The 16,503-nt window shown below is 34.0% G+C and overlaps 1 protein-coding gene across 1 annotated transcript; it reads left to right on the top strand.

Moving 5' to 3' along the window:
- The first annotated feature begins 1,018 nt into the window (after nt 1-1,018).
- LOC133178878 (uncharacterized) lies at nt 1,019-14,958 on the top strand. The gene is made up of 4 exons (XM_061313544.1): nt 1,019-1,111; nt 1,890-1,957; nt 13,968-14,108; nt 14,292-14,958. The coding sequence occupies exons 1-4, from the start codon at nt 1,056-1,058 to the stop codon at nt 14,753-14,755; spliced, it is 729 nt and encodes a 242-aa protein (XP_061169528.1). The 5' UTR covers nt 1,019-1,055; the 3' UTR covers nt 14,756-14,958.
- The last annotated feature ends 1,545 nt before the right edge of the window (nt 14,959-16,503 follow it).

Here is a 16,503-nt window from a genome sequence, read left to right as displayed (position 1 = left end):
CAACCCCCCCCCCCCCCACCTTTCAGGCTACAGGGGTACAGAGAGCATGAAATGTACGACTTTTGTTTTCATTTTCCCATAGATGTCAAGTACTAAAATTGGTTAAAATTGATTCAGCAGTTCCAGCGAAGTCACATTTTGTAAAAGTACTGCTTCATTGTTGTTTTGAGACCCAGTATTAGTGTAATGGAACGATCGATATAAGAGTGGTATAATGATTATAGTTTCCTGTCCATGACGGTGAAAACGGTTTTTTTTTTTTTTGGTTTGATCCTCGACTAGAACATTTTTTTTTAAACAAGAACTCAATTCGTTTGTCAGTTTTGTTCATTTCATTGAATCAATAAACTTTAAGATTGAGTAAAATTTAAATTGTGTTGCGCCGAGAGCATTATATAAATACATCCTATTGTTTTATCGCTGTTTACTAATTAAGGGGAGTTATATAAAACTTTTATAAACTTTTTGTCACTTTAAAATCACATTATTCTGAAACTTTGAATAAAAACTAAAATCTACGCGATTAAACTTATTCTTTTTACTTTTATAAACATGAGTAAGTTGTTATTTTCATGATTTTTGATAAAAAGGTTGTTTGTATCATCTTTCCTTAATGGGAACTGAAGATGTATCAATGATTGTTATTATTTCATAGAAGATGAAATAGTCAAAGGTCAAAACATCCAAAAATGGTTTTAAACAATCTATGGTGCAGCAAATGATTTTTTAAAATTACAAGTATTCCAAATGTTAACCTCAAAATAATTCCATGGACCAAACGTAGGTTTACATTTGTGCTTGAACATAACCATAATTGGTTTAATTTTCCTAAACAATGTCTATGTGCTTTTATGTGAAATGACAATATTAAGTGTTTTTAAAAAGGATGTTGCCCCGATTTAGATTTCATTTCCTCGTAGAGACAGATTATGCGTAAAGCATCATTAAAAAGCTTTCATAGATTTAATTTTGTATACCTCGATCATTGTTCTTGATCTTAAGTATTTGATCAAAAAAAATATTCGCCATTTTTTAATGGAATAACACTACTGGCCATGCTGATATTTTTGCCATTGTTGTTTGAAGGGACAGAGGCTTTGCAATGTCTAGGGTATGTATTATCCATTGGGGAATAATGAAGAATTGTAGTATTATTCTACACTACTATTGTCTTACATGATAAGATGAGCCGGGGCAGGGTAAACTTTTAGATACCATCTTAATGATTCCATCATTTGACTTTTCAGTTTGAGCGGGTCGTTAAAAAAGCAGAAGCTGACCGCATGAGTCAGTAGGGATCCCTTTTTGAAAAATAAAAAGGGAAGGCGATTCAGAAGATTCAAAAAGATACATATACTGCTATCCTTCATTCTGGAATCGAGCATATCAGTCTAAAGTTCATCTGACCACGCCCGGTCAATTTAATATAAATTACTTTGGATAATGAAAATAAATGTGAAACATATGACATGCAGGTGGCCATTTTGCTTGAAGCATTATCAAACACCTGTTTACTTGCCCGTTCTTAATGTTGATATTCTATTCAAACTAATAAATTTACCCGGAAAAAATGGTTTGATATTTGGATTTAAGTAACAATAAATAAGTCAAGTTGCGACAAAATAAAAAAAGTGTACTTGATATATTCAAAATTAGACTAACAGTGTACTATATGATGATTTTTTTCTTCAGATGCACGATTACAATTCCCTTAACAAAAGTCTCTTTGTGCATGCTGGTACATGCCCCGCCCCAAGAATCGTGCATTCTCTATACTCAAGTGTCCACTCTTTACAAAATTGCTTTAAGAAATATTTTAAAAATATTATCTAAAATTTTTCTGGAAAAATGATGCCATATATTATCTAACTAAAGTTTCTTATTTGTAGAAAAAGTGGAGAATTTGAGTGCTGTAATGGTTATATGTGGAATGATATCACAAAAGATTGCAGCACAAGTAACTTCATTTTCTCATTAAATATGTCTATCTGTTTACTGTATCCTAAATAATTTACATAAAATATACCTTATCAACTTGTTAAAAAGTTCAGCGTCTGCAAAGAAATGTGGTACCCACATTGTATTTCAAAATTCCATATCCTAGGAATATCGAAAGTTTCGAACCTTTAACTCCAATAGACATCAACATCAGTTATCATAATATTGAATAAGGTGGAAAGTTCTTTACTTACATTACATGCAACAGAAAATGACTTTCTTATAAACATATGTTAGTATGAAATATGAAGATAACGCACAGTAATCAATCTCAAAATCCATTGAAACAATACAAATTTATAGCAGAGCAAACACGGACCTCTTAAAAACATCAGAGATGGGATCAGGTGCCATGGAGGAGAGAGCACCCCCTGCCGAATGGTCACACCTGCCTGTGCTCCTTATCATGATTGGGAAAAGCGGGAAAATCCATAGACAATTCAGTGTGTAAAAAAAATGGCTAAACAATTAGTATAAAAAAAGTCTGTCAGCATTTGACTCACAGATAGGTTGTATTTGCTGATAAGGTCACTTTTTACCATAAAACTTGCGAAATGATGACCTCAGACGAGACTGTTGATATCCCTGTTTCATCAACTTGTTTGTCAATAGCTTGCCTCGTTTTAGAAATTTTCATACGTAGAGCATGTTAGTTATAGGTTATTTCAATATATACTTATCACCTTTTTACAATCACAAAATTGCAAAATACGATATTTAATAAGCCATACAAATTAATCGTCCACTAAATTAAGATTCAAATATCAGTTGAAAGATCTGACTTACTTTCTGTGTACTAGTGTTCATATAACTCATGATAAGATAAACAAATATATGTTTAGAATTATCTCATCGTTTACTGATACTTCCCATCAAATGTTGAGGAAATAAAAAACATTTTGCACTTATTTCTATGTATTCATATAATTCATGATAAGATAAACAAACAAGGATGTAAATTCATTGTTTTTCATATCATCTGTTTTGTTCCTTTAAAATTTTGAATGAACATTGAGCAAAAGGTGGACTCTAATGCAGGGATCATGTAATTTCTGATTTGATATGAAATACAATAAAAAAAAATGTACAAAATAAGAAATCAATTTCTTTAGAGTATAAACGTTATGATTCTCCCTAAAGAATTATATGTTTTGCATTTTTAAACTTTAAGTTATTATACTGTGATAAAATGCACTTCAAAATACAATACTGAAAAAAAAATCAATGGAGTTTCCTATACAGAGATAAGAAAGTCAAGTGATAAAAATCATTCAAAAAAGTATGATAGAAACCAAAAATATCAGGAAATTATTAAGTGGTACATATACGATTAAACCAGCTATCGGGGTTAATCTTGAAACGAAAATGTCATTTTTTATTTCCTCAATATTTGATGGGAAGTATCACTAAAAGATGACATAATTCTAAACATATATCTATCAAGTCTAAACAATTATACATTTAAACAATGTGACGAGGAGGGCATAGTGTGTCTAGTCTGATCAAATAATATTGTGAAATTAATAATCATCACTTTTGGTACTGGTCTTGAGCAAGATTTTTGTTGTAACAGTAAATGTTGTACTTTGTATGTATGCCAATGATCTAAAGTTACTTGTTCACTACTTGCTCTGTCAATATATACTGAAAGGAAAAAGAAACGCAGGGTTACATAATATGCGAAAAGTTTTTGACTGCATTGCCGGCATTTACGAAATCTGGTCAAAGGGATATTTTGGTAACTGACTGTCCACAGTGTTCAGAATTACTCGACCGTGAAATGTATGACGCCACGTAGGGAAAATGGTAAAAAGCCAAAAACACGTGCATGTTGATGATGACAGGTTTGTCAACACATCTTGTAATACCACTTGACGCACTGAAGATATACACATTGTTTTTCGATATTTAAAGACAATTTGAATTTTTTTGTAATCATGGTGTGGCTGACGGAAGTTCCATGGGGTCTGGCTATTGCATTGCATATGTAACGAAAAAGGAGAGAACAGGTTGCTATGCAGTTTGTTGTGAATTTTTTCACTATAGAACGTCAGAGAGGGGTTGGAAAGGTTTCCAATCAACCGTGACAATGACGTTGGCGCCTAACAACGCCACGTCAAGACTGGGCTATTCATCCTGCCATCTACATATGTATGTAATCGCCACTTACAACCATTGAAGCCACTAACAATACAAAAGGCAATCATAATCGTTACATTTACCCAAAAACTGAAAGAAACTCATTGCGCGATTCTGGTTTGTGAGCTTGTCAACTTTACGTCAGTGTTCCTCTAATCCGCGCGCGTGTGCGCGTTATGCATAATTTTTCAGCATGTTTACCCATGGCCCAATGTAGCCAGAATTTGTCAAGACTTTCTCGAAAACATTCACATTAACCCACTCGATTGGTGTTCGTACAATTTCTTCAGTTGAATATATGTGGGAATAACTGGACGGTAGGGTTTTAAGACGTCGGAATGTCTAAGCTACTCTCGACCAACTGAACGCTGCCTTGTCGAAAGGGTTGAATAACATCCCTATGAGAAAGATAAATGCCCTTATAAACTCCATGCAGAGGAGAATTAAGGCTGTGACAGATATGCGAAGGAGGCATAGGAGATAATGAGAATTTTCGATTTTCACTTTTGGGGGTACCGTCCTTTAAGTTTCAATAACTCATGAATTATCGGTCAAAATCAAATGAGATTTTGCTTACTTGTTGACAAAGGATGAGTTTAAATGTTAGAATACAATACTGGAAAATACATTCGAAAATGTAACATTAAATCACTTCAAAAGTTTACCCTGCGTTGTTTTTTTTTCCTTTCAGTATATATTTGTCGAACATACGAGGGTTGTCCGGTAAAATCGTGGACAAAACGTTTTTCTCGGAAAATAATGGGCGCACTAAGCTGAAATTTTGAGCAAATGTTTATTCATCATATTTAAGTGCATCTTAATTTTTTTGATAAAATATAGACAAAAATAAAGATTTTATTATGCTTGAATCGGCACAGGGTACGGTCCTACAGCACCCCAGATAGCAAGCTTACGTTGGGCCAACGCAAGCCCAACGGTGAAAATTACGTTGGCCCTTTGTCAGTTTTATGCGTTGGCCCAACATCATCTTGCTCATCGGCCCAACATTCAACCAACAAGTTGGCTCGACGTTGGGACAACATTTAACGGTTGGTTATCTGGCATTGGCCCAACGTTTAACTTCCTGTTTGTCCAATGTTTGTTCAATGTTTTTTAAAGCTAAGAATGAATGTTGGACCAACGTTGGCCCTACGTTCTATAAACATGTTGGCAAATGATCGGCGATTGAATTATTTAAGTTCAACAATATGAATTCCTGTAACCTTTTTATTTCCATAATTACGATTAAAACACAATTGATTGAATAAATCCTGCATGGTAAATTAGCTTGTTCCACAAACGAATGTTTTATTTTTTGTCGTTCCTATGGAATGAAATCAACAGAGGGAAATAAAAGTAGTTCAATGTTTTCTCAAGTCTATCCCATATCACTTCAATCACTGTATAATATTCCTCTAGAATAAGAGTCCCAGTGTTCAAATTTGTGAAACTTTGGAATGTTCTCCTGCCACATATTACTTCTGAACCATTCACTCCTTTTTTCCTGTTCATGTTATTGTTTCTTTGTCTGTAAATTCCATGTCTCTCACACTGATAATTGAGATAAATCGCTCACTGTCCATTAAATTCCAAACATCAATGGTCTTGTAACACAAAGGGTTTTCTCCCCACCAGATGCTATAAATGATATAAAAAATATATGAGTTTAATCCGTTCAAAAATGATGTCACTTACTACTTATAAGTTATTATAATTTAACCAGATCTAATAAATATACATGCATCAGTGGCGTATATTCCTATCTGCTAATGTGTAGGCTAGTGAGAAGTCAGAGATTTAACCCGAGGTGCAGAATGTGGGTAGGCAAAGAGAAGGTCGCCCCCCTCGATATATAGGGATTTGGGGGGGGGGGGGGGGGGAGTCGGTGAGATCTTTTTTGCGAAGACATCTACGATTGTCATCTACAATTTGACAAGTAAAAATAATATTGTTAACGTTTCAGTTTCAGTTTATATCATGATATGAAGACTACTTAAAAAAATTGAGAACTTTTAACTTATTTTTACTCTACTTAGAAAATATGCAAACTTCCTTACTGAATAATCTAAATACAATCAATACATTTAATTTCCTACTAACCAAAACTATAGTTCCAGTAATTGTAGATGACATAGATACGATTGTCGTCTACAATTTGACAAGTGAAAATAATATTGTAAACATTTTTTTAGTTTATATCATGATATGAAGACTACTTAACAAAATTGAGAACTTTTAACTTATTTTTACTCTACTTAGAAAATATGGAAACTTCCTTACTGAATAATCTAAATACGATCAGTACATTTAATTTCCTACTAACTAACCAAAATATTTATTTCCAGTAATGTTAATTTTATTTCCTGCACTTATCATGGCCTCCTGTTGCTGTCGGTGATTTTGAAATTCTCTGATACAGACTTGATAAAATACTTGAGTTTCGGATTTAAAAAATCCCAACTATAGGAAGTTTTGTCATTAAATATATAGTAAAACTGTCAACGTTGGATAGGTATAAAAGTACGGATTGCTGAGAATGCTATTTTGGCATTTGCAACAAAATAGAATTAATAGATAAGAATTATTATAATCGTTTATTCCTTTTTTCTAACCAATTTTTTTTATCCCTAAGAAAATGATGTTTAGGCTACAGCCTTTTTGCCTATATGGAATATACGCCACTGTTGCATATTTTGAAAATTGCAATTCTTGAATACTAGTAACATGTTCAATTTTACAAACTATATGCTCAAATTAAAACATTCACAGAGATAAAATTCTATCAATCACACCTAAAACGACTATACTTACATTTCAAGGGCTAAAACAATCCATTTTCTCTTTCTTGCGATTCAAAACAGACATGTACATGTATATACTTTGTAATTAACAGATCACCTACATGTATGTTAATGAAAGTTGTTTTCTTCCCAATATTCACTCCGTTGAACCAACTCTGGGCCATGCAACGTTGAAAGCCATATCAATACCTCATTATAATCAAAATTAACTACACTGGGCCAACATTGGACCAACACTAATTACATGCCCAACACACATTTCATGTTTCATGTCAACATTACTTGGTTGGCCCTATGTTGGGCCAACATTACATCCCAACACACAGTGGCTTTGTTTTAAGCCATCATCTACTTGGTTAGACCTACTTTGGGCCAACATCAAATGCCCAACATATAATGTTTCATGCCAACATTTACTACAATGGACCAACATTGGCCCAACATCGCACACCCAACACCAATGGACCAGCTTTCACGCCATCATATCATCCGTTGGACCAATGTTGGACCAACATTTACCGCCCAACGCCAACACTATACCAACCTACCAACAATCAACCAATGTTGGCCCGATGTAGTCTTCTATCTGGGACACGATCAAAAAACCAGGGTTTCATTAGCGAACACACGAGTATTATTTCGAAATAAAAGTATTAAATAGATAAGGGTGGGATAAAAATTATCCTATTTTTAATCCACTTTTTGTAAAATATCAAGGCAATTTGCTTAATTTTTGGCAGTTTCCCGAGCATTTGAAATGGGAAAGTGATAAGCGCAACACACGAAAAATGGCGACGTTTGGTGATGTCACGGCGCACCGGAGAGCAATTCAGTTTGATTTAGATGTAGTTATGACGCCCTAAGAAACTTTAAATGACTACAGAAGAAAAAAAATATAAAAACATCACTAGATCTTTAGTATACAAGTGAAATGGGAGTTTTCTAAGCGGAAGCTTTTTGATCGGGTCCCCGGGTAGAACAAAACATACGGACATACAGCTACTGGCAACAGCAAAAGACGCTGTCACTGTAGATCGTATATAAGATAGCCTATTTAGTTGAATGATAGTGAGAGTACTGCCCATAACTTACTAATAAATCTTCAGAAGTTCCCTTGTGTGTGCGAAATTGGTTCCTCGATTGTTTATGGAGAAATAAAGGGAAAATCAAGTCTATGCATCAATGAAATCCCCGAATTTAAGTGGGGCTTAATAATTATCTAATTTTTATTTAGCAAAGAAGAAACCTGACGCTGCTTTAAACACTTTGACGTTATCATCCGTGCGCCGTAAGGCGATACCACACGTAACATAAAGTCTCATATTTTGTTTATTTGAGCAGATACCTATTTGAAATTTGCTATATATATTGATGAAAAATGTACTAAAAAGTAGTGAAAGTTTTAGAACGCGGTGGTGATTATTTTTCAATCTAGACAACTTCACGGCCAGGAACACGTTAAGTTCCTAGACAGTACCGTTGTCAGAAACCTTTAAAGTTAAGCACTAAAACTGGTTCGTTGTCATGAACATACAGGTGAGGTTATGTTAAAATCCGTCCGGTGTCATGACTTGAGAAGACAGGCTGTGAGAAGTTTTTCGTTTTTCAGGTTAAATTATCTATAACAATGTCTGAAATTGCAATGGGAAACAGGGCTGACACCCTATTTGGTGCTGTATGAATTTCAGTCGTTAAAAACAAGTAATAAAAGAAGAGTTTGCGTTGGCGACATTAACTCTGTTGAAATCACTTGTGGCTTTGATTCGTTTTCCTACTGAGATGTTATATTTTTCGTAAATAGCATATAATATACACACCAATTGGTGCAGACAGTATCAAGACATGTTGTAAGCCTTTACAGAAAAATTGAGAACAAATTAAACCTGAAAAATTTGATTTATTTCAATTTTTGTCCGTTGTCATGACAAGATAGGAAAATTCAGTCCGTTGTCATCGGTCCGTTGTCGCTACTGTATTGTATACACTACGATCTTATGTTGTTTTTAATATCGTTAAGCATGCCATCAAAAAGAGAGGTGTGACGGTACATATTGTCGTTTTGTACATATTGTCGTCGGCGACAATGCGTAATGGAAGACAAACTGTACAGTCAAGCATCGGCACGTTTTGTCGTGGGCGACAATATGTACTGTGACCATTGGCACATTTTGTCGCCGATATACTGTGTTGAATATTTACTAAGGTCGTGAAGAGAGAGAAAGAGATTGAAACACATACACAGAGAAAGAGAGAGATCTAGACAGACAGAAGGATAGACAAAGTGTTTGGCTGATAAATAAGCAAACAAGTTGTATTTATTTAGCATTACTCGCAATACTGTAGGGAGAAATGGTGTTGGTCAGTGTCCAGCATTGGTTTACATGACTATGATATGTCAAAATACAGTAATTCTTGAGATATCTGAAAAATCAGTCTATTCTTTTTTCTCGTTATATATACATTGAATATATGAGACTGAAAGTTATTTGTTCAGTAGAAATGTTATCTGGAATTCATTTTTTTTTTTTGCTTAATTCTCATACGAGTGCCAATATAATTGGTGTAGGGATTGACATATTTTTAGCTCACCTGGCCCCAAGACCATAAACTGAGAAAAGACTTAAGGTGGTATGGGATGCCAAACGAAACTTCTCCTAAATATTTATTTACCCAAATTAGGCGGATTTGAAAATCCCCAACCTTTCAGTGTGTTAAACTGTAATTTTAATAATTTTCAATTATTTTAATGAGAAATACAAAAAATGATTTTTTCTAATGTAATTCTTTTTTCAAAAGCTTAAAATTATAGGCAGGAGTTTACTAATATAAAGTGTATATAAAAACGAATTTGACAAGAAATATGTCTTAGTATTTTTTTTTAATTTTCAACAAAAAATAAGCGTAAAAAACTGGGAAAGTTTCATTTCTTGAAAACAGACGGATAACATTTCATGAAAGTCTACAATTAGAATGTATCTTTAATATGTTAGCAAAGTGAAATAAACAAATTGAAAAAAATAGATATAAATAGAAAATATAGGATGCATTTAAAACTTTTTGAATTAAAAGATGCGAACGGAAGAGTTATCCTTCTTTATTTTCCAAGGGTTGAAAAAAACCTGGGTGCTATTTCAGAAATGATGAGCATTTTTCCCAAACTTAAAAAAATTCGCACTTTGTTGCAGTGGTAGTTTTCAACTTTGAACTGTTTTGAAAACAATACAAGACGTGTCTCGTTCAGAGCAATTGCACTCATCTAATCGTTTTAGGACTGTATACAACAGCTAGCTGCTTTATGACCAAACAGTGACTTCTTGAATTAAATAAGAAAGAAGACCAGCTCTGGTTAACGTGATAATTGATTGGTCATAATTCAGCACAATGTGAAGTATAATCGCACTTATCCATGCCTCACCGCATACAAGGTGCTGTACAGTTACTCAAACAATTGAAACATAGCTTTTGCTTAAAAGTGTTCAAAAGCAGCTATGTTGAAACTACCTTTTACAGGTATTTGCTTTTTAAATTACCATAGTACAATTATACGCTTAACAAAACTTCTAAGTGTTCACTCTAATAAATGTATTTATTTAAAAACTACATTATGGAATGGTATGATATTTTCAAATTATTATAACCAATGAGTCTTCTCAACAATTGTCGAAAGAAAATCACTTATCACCAATGAAAACCAATGTCCCGTGACGAAGCTTAAAAACAATAAATCTGTACTTTACGACACGTGCTTTGTGTAATCAGCTTCTTTTTGTGATCATTATCAAATTTTAACAACTGGTTTAACTAAAAAACACAAAACATGGGCAAAATGACCATTGAGGAAGGAGGGAGAGCCGTTGGAATGCTGATATCTGGATCATCCTTATGACACGTTTTACTAACTTTTATTTACTGTTTATTTGTCCTTGATATTACTTTTAAAAATTAACAACCAGTATAAAAATCCATTTAAACACATTTTTCTATAGGTTGTGTCTCATTTTTATCGCCAATTTATCCCAATATGAAAGCTTTTGACAAAATTTAACCAAACCGGAAGTGATCTGGATCTTCGTCTGAGGCCAAGGTTTCGCGTCACAACCAGGTTAATAAATTGTTACATGGTCCTGAACCACTTAAGAAACATTTAAATCAGCAATTTCAATGGTAAGAAAATGGCAACAAATTGGTGCTCATGGCAGCTCAATATCATCTCAAACAGTCTGAATCATCCTTAAAGAGGTACACTTACGTGCGTAACGCCCAAGGAGGGTAAAAGGCATCTATGTGATGCACTGGCCTGCCAAATACCCGGATCTGAATCCCATTGAACACATTTGGGACTTTCAAAAGGAATCTCTAAGCCCCCCCCCCCTCCACACAATTTCAATGGTTTAGAAAGATCCATGCAGTAGGTGTGGCAGCAGATAGGTCAACCTCCTATTCAGGGGTACATGGTATCCATGAGAAAAGGATGTCTTGCAATAATTTGAACGAGTGGTGGTCTTACTCCATAGAGATTATTTTATGTGAATTTTCATTTTGAGGGTACATCATGTCCTTGACACTTTGCTTTAAAGTCTGACGAGATACTTACATGAAATTTACGCAACATCGAACTGAAATATGCATCATCAACCATGAATTAAAGAAATTATTTATTGTATGCATTTGTTCTTTATAACTTAAAAAATGTTAGGTGAACACTTAGAAGTTTGGTTCAGTTTATAAGTAAATTTATATACTTGCGATTTTTTTTGTCTATTTTTACTTAAAATGCCGACTTGTGAGAACTAAAATTAGCTTCGGAGTGTTCTTTTAAACGGTGTATCTACAAATTTTGACCCGATAATAAGCACTCATGCAAATCAAAACAATACTTCAAACGGAAATACGTCATAACGTGGAGGTATCCCATACTACCTTAAGTCAAAATTTCAAATCAGTATAATTTTTGAAATAATTTTAATAATGAAACAAAATTTTCAACATGTATTTGAATATGCTCAGTGAGTGTATGTACACATTTTCGCCGGCGACAATATGAACAGGACGACTAAATGTACCGCCACAATCACGCTACATGAATAGCATACGAGATACGTCAATGTGATTTACACACCAATTACATTCACAAATCCACCAAAAACAAGAGGTCCATGGGCCACATCGCTCACCCGAACACTTTGGTTCGGAAATCGCAGAAATCAGTTCGGTATTCAAAAGTTTAAATACTAAAGGGGGGGGGGGGGCTTTTGAATGAATATGACTAATAATGGCTTTGTTTTCTAAAGAAGAAATTTTTATTGATATAACCTTTATATCCCTTTGTTTAACTATGATCCACTGTTTGGCCCCTCTGTGGGATCATGATCTGAACAAATTTAAATCTACATTACCTGAGGATGCTTTTATTTAATTATGACCAATGACGTTTTTGCTGTTCTTGAGAATAAGATTTTTAAATGATTTCCCCTATGTATTCCCATGTTAAACTTTGATTTGAATAAAATTGAATCCACACTACCTGAGGATGCTTCCATATAAATATGACCAATCATGGCTTTGCTGTTCTTGAGAAGAAGATTTTTAAATATTTTTCCTATGCTATCCTAAATATTTTTCCTATGCTATCCTAGGTAAAATTTTGATAGCCCACTGTGGCCCCATCCTACCCCCGGGGGTCATGATCTGAACAAACTTGAATCTACATTACCTGAGGATACTTCCACATAAGTTTCATATTATCGGCCGAAGATGAAAATCAAACTGCGGCCTGGCGAACGATGATCGGGCGACGGTTGGCCAACTTATAAATATTTTTACTTTTAAAGGTATCGATGTTCCCAGGAATTAATATGACTACTCTGCGTCGCCCGATACTATAGTGTCGGCCGATCATGTTTTTTCAGCTGACGAAAATAATTTGTTCGCCCGACCATCGGCTTCAATGTGACCTAAGTAATATTTTAATTTTGTTATACTGATGATATACAAGGAATTGTATATGTTTGCATACTAGCTAGGATGCAGGTTCCTAAGAGAAAATGAATTGAAAATAAAAACATCGCTGAATAGTTAGCACGTTGGTGTGAGCTGCTTTAAGACGACCCCGAGATTCAAAGATATTTGTAATATGCTTTGTATTTTTTTTTTTTTTTTTTTTTTTTGAGTTAAGCATATATTTGATCATTTCTGTTGCATTTTATTGATTTACTTACATGTTAAGAAAAATGACACCGGACCAGACAAACTTGACATGTACTGACAACGGACTTTTTGCTTATAAATTGCGATTTCTTAAAACATGTTAGCTACAAAAGGCTGTCAGTTGCCTTATACATTGCAAATGAAGTTTCTCTTCATATTTTAAAATAAAAGAACCATTTCGATGAATTAAATATAAGAAATATATAATTTTCTAGCTCACGATCATGGCTTCACACATGGGAATGTTATCGCCAACCAAAACTCCTCAAAATGTATTGTGGATATCAAATACATAAATCTTTGTATGGAATACTGAAAGTTGTGTCTGTTTCCCAAGATTCAAATTTATTCTTAGAATTTGTTAGAAACGTTAAAATTTAGGCATTATGTATAAATTCTTGTATCTTTTGCATGACACCGGACGGATTTTTTCATAACCTCACCTGTATGCTCATGACAACGAACCAGTTTTAGTGCTTAACTTTAAAGTTTTCTGACAACGGTACTGTCTAGGAACTTAACGTGTTCCTGGCCGTGAACTTGTCCACGATTTTTCCGGACAACCCTCGTACATAATCAGGTGTTTCTTACAGAGCATTTACACGAAACTTTAAATATCTAAGGTGTAAACGTATCTTTTTCTCTTACTTGATTTTATCAGAGGTAAATCTATTCTGGCTCGGCAAATACTAAATTAAAACTTACTTACTGTCTGTAATATATTTGCATTTATTGACTCCCAATTCAAGTAATAGTATTTAGAACTCCCAAGAAAATTGTATTTAGAATTGATTTTAACATTTATGTTCCTATTATCTTTAGGGTGTCCTCCTGGTTACTTCGGTGTAAACTGTACCAGACATTGTAGTCCTGGTCGATATGGGAATGGATGTGCCTACCAGTGCGCTGAGTGTGAAAAGACTGAGTGCAATGTTTCCTATGGGTGCCCAGTGACCAAAACAGGTATATTAATTTAATTTAGTAACCACTGTGCAAGATAGGAAACTTTTTAATAATCATTTTTCTTTAAATTAAATGAAATTCTATTTTGTCCTAACTTCAGTCTTTAAATTCCATTTTTAATTCTTGTGTATAAAAGAACACAATATAAAAATTTTATTAAAATCTGTACAATTTGTGTTCTAGAAATAACAAGACTGACATTACATCCAAGAAGAGAACAATTTCAGGGTACCAGAAACTCCTCTCAAGAAAGCATTGACAAAGACAAGAATACAGAGAACATTTTGCAGATTTTATCCCTTTGCTTCTCAGTTGGAATATTTGCCGTTATTACCACAGTATTTGCTTACAGGCATATTTGCAGAAACCTTATGAAAACCAATGCAAGTCCTCAGGCTGAAAATAATAGTTCAATGAACGTGGATAAAAACTACGAGGTACTTAATAATAAAACCGTCTACAGTGGAATGGCAAACGTCCAGATAAACCTTAACAGGGTGGAAAAAAATTTCTCCATTTTCCTGAATACTGAAGAAAGCACCAACATAGATGCATTACTTCAGTTAGAGAACATGGAACCCAGATGTCCTAACACTTTAGGGGGCTCGGTGAATGGAAGTGTAAAACATTATGAGACTGTTTGTTGAATATTTTTTTCTTACTTTATCATTTCATATTCATACATTTTTTAAACCTCTTTACAACTATTGTTTCATTTAACGCAAATATAAATCCACACTTTAATCTTAGGGGAGACCCTAAAGAAGAAAGGTGAAGTCACGATGATAAACTGTTCGGTAAGAATGAATGAAATAGCGCTCTTGATTAATATTCAAGACGCAGGAGCGTTGTCTACGTACGAAAATTTTCTAAAATGAGACAGGCTACTGACAAATAAGTTGATGATACAAAGGTATATCAAAATTCTTGTTTACAGTCACCAGTTCGCGAATTCGTAACAATGACCTTGTTTCAAATACAATCTTATTGTTAGGTAAAGTATTGAAGGACGTCTTTCACAAATTGTTAGGCCATTATTTTCACACTGATACCCAATCATAATTTAACAAGAGGCACACGATGGGTGTTAACGGTCGACAGGTACATGTAATGCATATTCCTCCATGACACCTGATCCTCTGTCTGATGTTTTCAGAGGTCCATGTTTGCTCTGCACACAATGTATATATACGAGTATTAATTAATTGGACTTTTGAGCATGATACCTGTTCGTTATTTTCACATGTCACTTTTTGATTGGGAAAAAGGAATGTCCATCCATATCATTCATTAGTTTCACTTTTAGTGAAAGTTGTGTTTCGACATGCTTGTATCAAATATGGTGCCACATATGTCCCGACGCCAAAGCTCAAACTATCTCTTAATGTGTCTCTGAGGTCTGAAGGTGCGGATATATGAATTATAAAGATAATGCTCTGTACGTTTTTTTTTTCACTTTTCGATTGAAATTCTGATAAGCTGCTTAAATTCTATCATTGCTATTAGCAATACTTATACATGTAATGAATTTGAACGTTTTCCGCACGGATGGAAACAAATTAGAGGGGGCTTTTTATTGAAAAAAATAAAATTAAATAAAAAATACCTCGTTCTCTAACTAATTCTCTTCACAAATATCATTTTCCCCCTTCTTAAGTGCTTCTACATGTATAACCCGATCAGATGTTGGATTGTCCAGACATGCAGGTACGTTCTATAGTGTAAATATTTTCTGAGAGTTGGAAACTTTTCTCACTCTCTATCATCGCCTCATACATTCACCTCTGTCATCGTCTCGAGCATATCACAATAATTACCATGATAAATAGTGCGTTTTTAAAATTCATCATAATTTAATGCTTGCCCTAAATTTTATCCTTTAAGATAGATATTTTCTAACTAGAGATTAAATTGAATTAATCTTTGGAATATCATCTTTTTTTACTTTATGTCAAAAATCTTGACGCAATCCATTAGCAACGGTGTCTGAGAGAGGAACGAATGACACCTCTGCATTGGAGATTATCCTATTTAAAGAGGTTCAGGTTGCAGTGGTTTAAAGAAACAATGATCAGTCATTTATTCATTTTTAATATAGCCTTACTTTATTAAGCAAATCTTTCATAAATTCGGCTTCTTGTGGTCAGAAAAATGTTAAGTAGAAAACTATATCTGAGTATAAGCTGGATAACCACATGCAGAAATAAATCCCAGTTCCTCTAAAATACAATTAAAATGATAAGCCTTACAAACAAAGACTATGTTGTTTCCTGCTTTGTCAGCTGGGACCAGTACATATTAACCGTGAAATTAATCAAATTCTTTTTTTTTCACTTCTGAATTTTGAAGACAGAAGGATAGATAGTTTTCAAAATGCCCCTCAGTCGCTAAATGC

Source organism: Saccostrea echinata, unplaced genomic scaffold (genome assembly GCF_033153115.1).
Source record: "Saccostrea echinata isolate AGI-Se365-2 ecotype Australia unplaced genomic scaffold, CSIRO_AGI_Sech_v1 ptg000003l, whole genome shotgun sequence".
NCBI classification, from domain to species: Eukaryota; Metazoa; Mollusca; class Bivalvia; order Ostreida; family Ostreidae; genus Saccostrea; species Saccostrea echinata.
This window is presented reverse-complemented; position numbering and strand designations above follow the sequence as displayed.